Genomic DNA, 12,268 nt, shown 5'->3' on the forward strand with positions numbered 1-12,268 from the left:
CTATGCCAGTACATGATGACGTACCGGCAAGCACTTGTGGAGGCTCAACCAATTCAGGTCCTTGAGCTTGTTGTCCATACCTTACCTTAACTAAATCCCACCACTCTAACACCCCCTCACACATGGACCATGGATCTAATTTCCAGTACCCCCTACCGAAGAGGCAGACTGGTGACCTCACCTGCAGGAGAACCCCATCGTGATCTGAAAAGAAAACAGGCAACAGCTGCCTAGACAACTGACCCAAGGACCTAGACAGAACATATAGTCAAGCCTCCGCGCAACCCCCCGGGAGTTGCACCAAGTGAAACCAGCCATTGTAGGAGTAGTGTGCAGGCCTCCATCAACCCCCCGGGAGTTGCACCAAGTGGAATCAGCCATTGTAGGAGTAGTGTGCAGACCTCCATCAACCAGACCATGGAAGCCATTAGCCCGGTGATGGCGCCTGCACTGCTATCCCCCCCTACCCCTAAATCTATATTAAAATCCCCCCCTATCACCACTTGCCTATTTGTGGCGCACAGGGGCGCCAGACAGTCCACCACCTCCTTCCTGTCTGCCGCCACCTGTGGCCCGTACACCCCCACTAATCTATATCTGCAATCCCTTAAGGTGACATCCACCCCCAAAACCCTCCCCTGCAATACCACAAATGAACCCTCAACCTTTACCTCCCTGTGCCCACACAATATCCCTACCCCCGATGAGTGCAACCACCCTATACCCCAAACTGACTCCCCTTGTCCCACTCCCTCCTAAATCTATTAACATCCCCTCCATCCCTCAGGTGAACCTCCTTTAAAAAACAACAGTCAAAACCCACACCTTCTAAATAACTAAAAACCGCCCTCCTCTTAACAAAATTCCTTAAACGCTTATATTTAAACTAACAAAAGTTATAGTAGGCTCCATGAAAAAGATAAAATCAAAAACAACCATCACCCAACTACTAACCGTCGCACAGTCCTTCGCCTTGTGCTCCCCAGATCCACAAAATCTGCACTTTCTTGTGCTGCACGAGGCTAGGATGTGACCGTAGGCCATACAATGCCTGCAAAACGGGGGCTGACGTGCATAAAACAATGTCCCCCTGTCAGCCCCCAGGGAGAACAGAGCTGGAGGATGGAGGTAGCCGCCCATTCCCTTTGGGTCCTCCCTGAGGAGGGCCTGGAAGTCTCTCCTCCCATTCCAAAAACCCAGGGAGTCCTTGAGGTGCCTTGTTGAGATGTCATCCATGTATCTCCCCAGAAAGGCCCTCACCTCCTCGTCCTTGACGTACAGGTTATAAATGTTCACAGTTACAATCCTGAAATTGTTTTTGCTGTTTTTTTGCCAAGCTTGTTACCTCGTAGTGACACATCGGCTTCGCACCTCCCACTTCTCTCACCTTTTTCAGGATCTCGTCGAGTTTTTCTTCTGTGTGTAAAGCCACATAAGTTCCCTCCAACGGGTAACCTTGGAGGCAAAACACATCCTTCCCCGTCAGTTTAAGGATCCACATCAAGATAGTCCTTCCAAAAGTTTCACGTCCAAATGGCTCCATCTCCTTGTCCTTCCACGCAAAGCGAACCGTATTCGCCAGCCCGATCCAAGGGACCGACCTATTTGAAGAATTTTGCACCATCTCCACTCCCGCTCTCTTCCAAAAAAAGGGAAAACTGAAAAGAAAAGAAAAAAACGGCTGAGAATCGTTACCCCCCCAAAAAAAATGTTTACCGCCCTCCGGGCTTCGGCTTTCAGCTAAGAGGTTACGGTACCTCAGTACCCAACTTGAACTTAGCCACACAGGAGAGAAGCCTTATAGCTGTGATCAATGTGACAAGAGAAACTCTCATTCATGTGGTCTGATTAAACATCAGAAAATACATGCAGGAGATCCACAGAGTGTGGAATGATCTCCACCACCAGACCTGGGTAGTAGAACACAGAGTGTAGAATGATCTCCAACACCAGACCTGGGTAATAGAACACAGAGTGTGGAATGATCTCCAACACCAGACCTGGGTAGTAGAACACAGAGTGTAGAATGATCTCCAACACCAGACCTGGGTAGTAGAACACAGAGTGTGGAATGATCTCCAACACCAGACCTCTATACATCAAATCACATTATATTTGTCACGTACACATGTTTAGCAGATGTTATTGCGGGTGTCGCGAAATGCTTGTGTTTCTAGCGCCAACAGTCCAGTAATATCTAACAAGTAATATCTAACAATACACAAAATCTAAAGGAATGGAATTAAGAATATATACACATTTAGGCAAGCAATGTCAGAGCTGCATAGACTAAGATACAGTAGAATAGGATAGAATACAGTATATACATATGAGATGAGTAATGCATAGACTAAGATACAGTGGAATAGGATAGAATACAGTATATACATATGAGATGAGTAATGCATAGACTAAGATACAGTGGAATAGGATAGAATACAGTATATACATATGAGATGAGTAATACATAGACTAAGACACAGTAGAATAGGATAGAATACAGTATATACATATGAGATGAGTAATACATAGACTAAGATACAGTGGAATAGGATAGAACCTAGTCTGTTCACTATATACATCTACATGATGTATTGGTACACCATGTTGGAGCAGTATAGACCTAGTCTGTTCATTATATACATCTACATGATGTATTGTTACACCATGTAGGAGCAGTATAGACCTAGTCTGTTAATTATATACATGATGCATTGTTACACCATGTAGGAGCAGTATAGACCTAGTCTGTTAATTATATACATCGACATGATGTATTGTTACACCATGTAGGAGCAGTATAGACCTAGTCTGTTAATTATATACATCGACATGATGTATTGTTACACCAAAATAAAGGGAAATTATATCATTTTATACTAATACAATTGCTCAGAGAAAAATATTTAGTTTAACATGTAATTCTCAAAATGTAGGGGTCTGAATTATTGCCAACCATGTTTTCAATACTCCAGCACCCTCACCTTGGGAGGATAACGACACCCAAATGTTTTATGAGATTAGAGAACACATTGGGTGGGACCTTAGACCATTCCTCCATACATAATCTCTCCAGGTCCTTGATTTATTTTGTCTGTTCTTCTGGACTGCCCTGTTCAATTCAAACCACAGGTTTTCAATGGAGTTCAAGTCCGAAGACTGAGATGGCCATTGAAAATGTTGATTTTTGTTCCCAATTAACCTTTTCTATGTGGATGTTAATGTGTCTTGCTGGAAGATCCACTTATGGCCAAGTTTCAGCCTCCTAGCAGAGAGGTAACCAGGTTTTGGGCTAAAATATCCTGGTAGTGGGTAGTTTATTTATTTATTTTATACAGTAATTTTTGCTCATCTTTATCAAGGGTATCAATAACTAGGTGCTTATTTTGATATCTAGTTATTTGACTGAATCATAAATACAGATGTGGAGTAGATGTAGAGTATGTTTTAAATTCTCAAAAAAAATCTGAACTAATCAAACAACACTTGTTGCTCTTTGGACGTGTTGATATAATATTCTTGTTTAATGGAGAGGAAAAACACGTTTCCCTAAACTGCTTTATAATATTATAATTCAATGAAGAAGAAAAAAAGTTTTCCCTCCTCAACTGCGTTTCCTCCCTCCAGACAGCAGATGGCGATATGTGTCTTTCAGGCGATGTTTCTAGTGTGACGTATAATCTAGTGGACGAAACACTTCTTCAACAACTGCAGCCACCTCGGTACCTCGCTAGTCGACAAAGTCGGAACATTCAAGATCTTTAGACAATTTCGTGGTTCATTTGCCACTGTGATTTAAACATACTTATGTGGAAACAACTAGCTAGCCCATTGAATTTAATATTTACGTTGTAAGTCAGCCAGCTGGCTGGTTAAGTTAGAATTAGTCTAGTCGCTAATGCTAGCTAGCTATTATCCCCGACCATGAGTTCACTAAGCTACTCTCCTCCTGCTAAAGAAGCGGAGGTCTGCTGGACGGAGAAAGAAGCTCTCGTGAAAGAGGAGGAGGAAGAGGAGGCTGTTTCAATACAAAAACAAGTAGAGGGTGAGACTGTTACAGTGAAAGAAGAGAAAGACCTTACAGTGAAAGAAGAAGAGAAAGACGCCTTCAGAGTGAAAGAGGAAGAGGATGTTACTGTGAAAGAAAAGGAGGAAGATGCAGTTTTTGGAGTGGAGGATGAAGTGAAAGAAGATGAAAACGTTTTTGGAATGAAGGATGAAGAGGGGGAGATTACTGTCACATTAGAGGAGGACGAAGAAGAGAAGACTGGAGAACTGATTAACACCAGTAAATACAGTGAGTACTATCTAATAAAACAGGGACATTGATCTGTTTAACACCAGTAAATACAGTGAGTACTATCTAATAAAACAGGGACATTGATCTGATTAACACCAGTAAATACAGTGAGTACTATCTTATAAAACAGGGACATTGATCTGATTAACACCAGTAAATACAGTGAGTACTATCTTACTATCAGGGACACAAACTCTGCAGTTGTTGAACTAATGTGTGATTTTTAAAAGGGCATTCTACACTTGAATATGTTTTTGTACTGTGTGAATTGTTCATGGCGTCCTCCAGTGATTTTATAAAAACTTTTCCTGTTGAAAAGTGATATATAAATACAGTAAAGAATAAACACACTGAAGGGAAACAAATAAATGTTTTGAGCAAAATAGTTTTATTTTTTTAGAGAACTGCAACCTAGAAGGAGTGAGTGATGTCATAGTAAGGCCTTTAAGGAGTTGGCTTGATGGGAAGTCGTGATGTCATCCAATAGGAGACTGATCTTCATGTGAATATTTATTATTCTTTTTAAAATCCTTCCTGTTCTGTCAAGTAGGTTGTTGATCATTGCTAGAAAGCCATTTTCTAGTCTTGCCATAGACTTTCAAGACGATTTAAGTCCCAACTGTAACTAGGTCACTCAGGAACATTCAATGTCATCTTGGTAAGCTCCTCCAGTGTAGATTTGGCCTTGTGGTTTAGGTTATTGTCCTGTTAGTACAGTTTTTTGTATTCAGATCTCTGAAATGCTCTCTACCTACGTAACATTTAGTGTCTCCTTATATTACGCTGGGAAAACAGTTTTCATGGGCACAGAAATCCTAAATCATTTCAGAGTTTGCTAAATCCAATGGTTCTAACCTAGAGTTACCTTAACTTTATTGACAACACCCAAATGGATACTGTCATTAATGTGGTTCTTCAATAATTACACATAATACTTAATACTGTAGCTGTTTAGTTAGTCACATGTTCAACTATCATCAGCTGATCCAGGAAATCATTTTCTGAATGACAGTCACATGACAAACATCACGACATGCAACAACAACCAAAGTGCTTCTTCATTCATTACTCTGGTAAAGACAGTTATGCCGTGCTCCACGTTGGATCCAACATCCCTAACAAATTGATGTTCATGGTGTTATTGTCTGCTTGATTTACAGTAGGGTCTCATTAGTCTGTTTGCACACAGAGATACTTAGCTCATAATGTGTAGAGAACTGTTCCTTGATGGATAGGCTATTGTACAACACACAGAGCTATTTTCCTTTATTCAGGACATTTAGAATGACAACACATTACAGAGTAGCCTAGTGGGATTATTCACAAAATGATCTGGTGATCAGGTTATGAAATGTCATGACAAAGACATTTTAGTTTCCATGTTTCACCTGAAATATGAAATGATTATTGTTTGGTGAAGTTATGGGCCCATTTGTTAAACACTTAGTGTACAAACCCTCATTGTCAGGCTGATGGCAACGCTAGCCAAAGAGCATTCTACTGGTTGAAGTGTTTTTTAAGTATAAAGCAGTTGATTTGCAACAATAAAACAAACATTTTATTAACCTGGACATTCAAACGAGCCTTACAATTATAATCCAAAAGTAATGTGAAATGCACTCATAAGCAACCTGTAAATGGAGGCTATATTTGCTGTCAGCCTATGAGAACTTCCCTGAGTTTTCCCCACGGTGGTGAATTAGCAAATAGACACAGAGCTTAATGTGAGTAGCACTCCTGATCTTGCGATGTAATATTCAGAATACATTGTGAAAAACTAAAATCTTTGCTCACCATTTTTGCTCCATGCAGATATACTACATCCATAACTAGTGGTTTCCTCATTCCAGATATACTACATCCGTAACTAGTGGTTTCCTCATTCCAGATATACTACATCCGTAACTAGTGGTTTCCTCATTAGCAGATATACTACATCCGTAACTAGTGGTTTCCCCATTACCAGATATACTACATCCGTAACTAGTGGTTTCCTCATTAGCAGATATACTACATCCGTAACTAGTGGTTTCCCCATTACCAGATTTACTACATCCACAACTAGTGGTTTCCTCATTAGCAGATATACTACATCCACAACTAGCGGTTTCCTCATTAGCAGATATACTACATCCATAACTAGCGGTTTCCTCATTAGCAGATATACTACATCCATAACTAGCGGTTTCCTCATTACCAGATATACTACATCCATAACTAGTGGTTTCCTCATTACCAGATATACTACATCCATAACTAGCGGTTTCCTCATTACCAGATATACTACATCCATAACTAGCGGTTTCCTCATTACCAGATATACTACATCCATAACTAGTGGTTTCCTCTTTACCAGATATACTACATCTATAACTAGTGGTTTCCTCATTACCAGATATACTACATCCGTAACTAGTGGTTTCCTCATTACCAGATATACTACATCCGTAACTAGTGGTTTCCTCATTAGCAGATATACTACATCCGTAACTAGTGGTTTCCCCATTACCAGATATACTACATCCGTAACTAGTGGTTTCCTCATTAGCAGATATACTACATCCGTAACTAGTGGTTTCCCCATTACCAGATTTACTACATCCACAACTAGTGGTTTCCTCATTAGCAGATATACTACATCCACAACTAACGGTTTCCTCATTAGCAGATATACTACATCCATAACTAGCGGTTTCCTCATTAGCAGATATACTACATCCATAACTAGCGGTTTCCTCATTACCAGATATACTACATCCATAACTAGCGGTTTCCTCATTACCAGATATACTACATCCATAACTAGTGGTTTCCTCATTACCAGATATACTACATCCATAACTAGCGGTTTCCTCATTACCAGATATACTACATCCATAACTAGCGGTTTCCTCATTACCAGATATACTACATCCATAACTAGTGGTTTCCTCTTTACCAGATATACTACATCTATAACTAGTGGTTTCCTCATTACCAGTGTCGTGGAAATTTGTCTTAAAAATATAATACTCTTACAAGAACTTGTGAATTCAATATAGGCTTTAATACAGAGTAGCAACGCCGAGGTGGTCCGCGGAACATCTAACTTCCCTGAGCATTGGCTCTGCTTTTATTCACATACAGCGTATGGGTACATCCCCTATGTTAATGCAATTACTCCCCTTAGCCCTTCTGCCACCATTATCCTCCAACCCGAGTTTCGTGCTTGTTTACACCTGATAACACCCACATCTGTTCCGGTTTGGATTACAATGGTGGCAGAACCCCCTAGCTTATACAACAAATTATACATTCATTGCATATGGTTCAATTGTTGGTCAATTTGCCACCATCCTTCCTCCTGCTTCCTCCTGACATAAGTACCTCAGAAGGCACAAACTTATCTATGTTCTCAGCTAATGCAATCTTTGGCATGACATCCTACTCAGAGATGGCAATTGTATTGCATGACCCCACCTCTCTATCCGGCCAATATACTCATTGTCTACATTCGTGGCTCAGCATATCAGCTGCCCCTTGTTACATTACATTAACACCCACACCAGATATACTTCATCCATAACTACTGGTTTCCTCATTAGCAGATATACTAGCAGGGAGGTGATTCTGCAACCAAAATTGTGTGCGCACTTTAACCATCTGACATTGTCGTTCACACAGGAGAGAGATGTGACTATCGTGGATCCTCTGGGGAGCCTCAACAACATCATGATGCTGACGAGTTAGAGAAGAGTCTCTCCACATCAGAACACCTCAAGAAACACCAGCAGAGACCCACAGGAAAGAGAACTCACTGCTGCTCAGACTGTGGGAAACGTTGCAAATATTCATCAGACCTTAAAATACACCAGCGAGTACACACAGGAGAGAAGTCTTACAGCTGTAATCAATGTGGGAAGAGTTTTACTCATTCAACCAACCTGATATCACACCAGAGGACACACACAGGAGATAAACCTTTTAGTTGTAATCAATGTGGGAAGAGTTTTATTACATCTAGAGATCTGACTGTACACCAGAGAACACACACAGGAGAGAAACCATATAGCTGTGATCAATGTGGGAAGAGTTTTATTACATCTAGTCATCTGACTAGGCACCAGCGAGTACACACAGGAGAGAAACCATTCCACTGTTCAGATTGTGGAAAAAGGTTCTCAACTTCACAGATTTTGAAGATGCACCAGAAAACACACACAGGAGAGAAATCGTATAGCTGTGATCAATGTGGGAAGAGTTTTACTCAGTCAAGCTCCCTGAAATCTCACTGTAAACTACACACAGGAGAGAAACCTTTTATCTGTGATGAATGTGGGAAGAGATTTATTAATTCTAGCAATCTGACAGTACACAAGAGAAAACACACAGGAGAGAAACCATTTAGTTGTAATCAATGTGGGAAAAGTTTTATTACATCTAGCTATCTGAATATACACCAGCGGAGACACACAGGAGAGAAATTTCACCACTGTTCAGATTGTGGAAAAAGCTTTTCAACATCACATACTTTGAAGATGCACCAGAAAACACACACAGGAGAGAAATCTTATAGCTGTGATCAATGTGGGAAGAGTTTTACTCAGTCAAGCTCCCTGAGATCCCACCATAAACTACACACAGGAGAGAAACCTTATAGCTGTGATCAATGTGGGAAGAGTTTTACTACATCTAGCTATCTGACTATACACCAGCAGAGACACACAGGAGAGAAACCTTATAGTTGTGTTCAATGTGGGAAGAGATACTCTGATAAAAGTTACCTGATCAAACATCAGAAAATACATACATGAAGGAGTTGTTTCATGATATCAATGTAGAATGTTTTAACATTGTAGTTGGAGTATTTTAATCATGTCACAATGTAGAACCCTAAACGTTTGTCTCCTGTTTTATTGATTTCAACATGATATGGATAATAGCCTCAGGGGGAAAATCCAGGCTCTGAAATGAAAGAGTACTATTTATGTGATTTAACAAAAAGTGACTAACAAAAAAAACAGTTGTTACACTTACCACGTTGGTGACCCACTTGAATCAAAATGCAACACTTCAATATGTAGCTAGCTGTTTTCTACAAATTGTCCTCTAACCAGGGATGTACACATTACTCCCAGATTCCATGTGGTTTTTGAGCTGTTAGTTTTAACAGGATGTGCAACCTCATCTACCTCCTCTCGCGCATTTGATTTCCACATGATATCGATGAGTGATGACAAATAAGTGTTGTGTTCCTTTGTTTAGCGACACAAAATGTAGCTGACTGTCTTCTGCAGGTTGTGCTCTAACCAGTGAGGTAAAATATATCTCCCATTTCCATGTGTTTTTTTAGTTGTGTTAGTTTCAACAGCATGTACAACCTGATTTCCCCCCTAATCGATATCAGTGATTTATTGCTACTTGTCAAAACAACAGCGTTTCTGGTGCTTGTGCAGTTTATATGGAGCTTGTTTAAAAAATACAAGACGTTGAAAATAAGACTATGCCCAATATACGTTATTTTGTAGTTGAAAATGTTGTTTTGGGTCGTTTTTTTCAATGACTTTAAAACAACTTAATTTCAACGTACTTGCAGCCTATACACATGGACGCAGTATAATAAATTGGTCTATAATCAATTTTATTAACAATCCTACATCAGTCCAGTATTTCTTTACAACATTCAAATGCTAATTGTCTTTATTCCACTACTGAAGAAGCATGACTCAAATCACCTCATATTTCAAACATCCAGCCTGACAAAAGATGTTTTATTATTCCATGCCTCACCATTAAGTTAATTATTGCCAATACATATTAACAAAGGGGTGTACATTTGGTTTTGATATTTCATGTAACATTTAGTAATCATTATTTATGTAACCAACTGACAATTTTTGGGTACAATTATATTGACATTGTTGCCCTGCTTTTAGAATATCAGGGTTCATTCTCAGATGTGCCAACCCAAATGTACTAGAGCATGACATTGGGGACTGGGCCCCGATCCAACAACATGCCTATCTAGTGAACCCTGAAAAGAGAGAGAAGCTCCGCAGTGAGGTGGAAAGTTACTAAGGATATTGCAGGAGTTTCCTCTTGAAATCAGACATGTCTGTGGTAAGGACAACTTGGTTGCTGATTGTCTCTGGGGTTGGCAGTCAAAAAGATTTGTTTTGCATTTTGCTAGTGCGTTACCATGGATCACAATTTATTTTGACATGTTTTTCCGTGTTGGAGAGGAGTTTTATCTCTTCTTTTCTGTATTTTTTTTAAACCGCACTGTTGGTTAGGGGCTCGTAAGTATGCATTTCAATGTTAGGTCTACAGGTCTACACCTGTTGTATTCGGGGGCATGTGACTAATACAATAAAATTTGATTTGAGTGTATTTTTGGGCTCGTTCAAAGGGGAGTTCTAGAAGCTAGTGAGTTTTAGGATTCTATAGGAAGAAAAAGGAGAAACAAATAAAACTATTGTATATTATTATTTTGAAATACATGTTTTTAATTGTTGACAGCCAGTAGACGCCATGTTTATATTGTAGAAGGTGAAACATTGTAGTTGATTATAATGTGAAATGGAAGTTGTTTTCTGTTGTTGGTAAGGAAACTTGTCCAACAAAAATATGGGATATATTTGTTGTCTTAAGGGGGAAGGTGTTAGTCTTTGGTTTTTCCATTTATGTTTTGAGGTTGGACTTTAGCACGTGTACCCCGTTAGCACGTGTACCCCGTTAGCACGTAGGACGCACTGATTGGTGTCACCTCGTTAGTCAGTATGTGTTACACCTGTGCTGGCTTGTCCATCTCGTTAGTGGGAAGGTGTTTCACCTGAGCTGGTCCAGGTTCTATTTAAGAGTGTCTGGCCCAGTGCTCCAGTTGTCTTGATACATGTGGAGAGTCAACACCTTTAGTTGCTCTACCTTTTTGGTTTGCTTCCTGTCTTTAAGTTTGGTGTGGGTTTTTATTTTGTTTGCCTCTTCTTGGGCAGATTTAGTGGGTCTCATGGTGGGTGTCTTTTATGTCCCAGTTGTTGTTACTAGTCAACTTTCAGTGGACACCCCCATAGTGTCTTTCAGAACCCCTCCTAAAAAAAAAGCGTATATTTTGGGTTGGATGATGCATCCAATTAATATTGTAATCAATGGCTCAGTAGTCTTCTGTTTGTTGTGTACTAAATATTTCTGTTTATTTCCTGTGAAGCCATTGTGTTGCATCCATGTCTGAAATGTGCTGTATAAATAAAGCTTGATTTGATTTCAACAAATTAACCCAATGACTGACCAATCAACAGACTCCTGGTCCCTCTTAGTATGAAAAACAGTATCCAGCCTGCTGAAGGCGTGGTGGAGTGGTAAACACCACCCCCGGCTCTACCAGGGGCTTGAGGTGGTCTCCCACAGCTCTGATTATGTCATGTTCTGTGGCCTTGCTGTTCCATTTCTTGACTGCCCCTGCAACACAGAAACACATTTAGTCATATTATATAAAACATTCAAAGTAATGGATATGGAGCATCTATGGCCTCAGTTACACCTGGCACCTAAATGTGACTTCTGTCATCTTATCACTCCAAGCTGCATTAGGTCTGGATGCACAAAAGTCACAATGTGCTGCATTAGGTTTAGATCTGCCAGGATGGGCATTGTGTTCAGTCCCGTGTGGCTCAGTTGGTAGAGCATGGTGTTTGCAACGCCAGGGTTGTAGGTTCGATTCCCACGGGGCACCAGTACGGGGGAAAAAAATGTATGAAATGTATGCATTCACTACTGTAAGTCGCTCTGGATAAGAGCGTCTGCTAAATGACTAAAATGTAAAAAATGTGTTCAGAATTTGCGTCAGGCTACCGAATATACATAAGCAATGTAAAGAGATGGGGTGAATGAGTGGGGAAAAGTACATTTGACACAAATGACCTTCAAAATATCAAAGAACAAATGTGTGTGCCTGAGAGGAAATTAACTTTCATACAGCCAAAAGGGGTGAGA

At 40.2% G+C, this 12,268-nt stretch overlaps 1 protein-coding gene across 1 annotated transcript; it reads left to right on the plus strand.

The window, feature by feature from the left end:
* The first annotated feature begins 3,696 nt into the window (after nucleotides 1-3,696).
* Nucleotides 3,697-11,547, plus strand: LOC123740618 (uncharacterized). Its single transcript, XM_082968918.1, has 2 exons — nucleotides 3,697-4,297; nucleotides 7,964-11,547. Exons 1-2 carry the CDS (start codon nucleotides 3,925-3,927, stop codon nucleotides 9,091-9,093), a joined length of 1,503 nt encoding a protein of 500 aa, XP_082825044.1. The 5' UTR covers nucleotides 3,697-3,924; the 3' UTR covers nucleotides 9,094-11,547.
* The last annotated feature ends 721 nt before the right edge of the window (nucleotides 11,548-12,268 follow it).

The sequence above is a fragment of the Salmo salar genome, chromosome 02 (genome assembly GCF_965601325.2).
Source record: "Salmo salar chromosome 02, fSalSal1, whole genome shotgun sequence".
Taxonomy (NCBI): domain Eukaryota; kingdom Metazoa; phylum Chordata; class Actinopteri; order Salmoniformes; family Salmonidae; genus Salmo; species Salmo salar.

Bases quoted from the DNA above. Each gene is read 5' to 3' on its own strand.
- LOC123740618 (XM_082968918.1), top strand. From the start codon at position 3,925: ATGAGTTCACTAAGCTACTCTCCTCCTGCTAAAGAAGCGGAGGTCTGC. The intron at 4,298-7,963 runs GTGAGTACTATC...TCGTTCACACAG, and splicing joins GATTAACACCAGTAAATACA to GAGAGAGATGTGACTATCGT.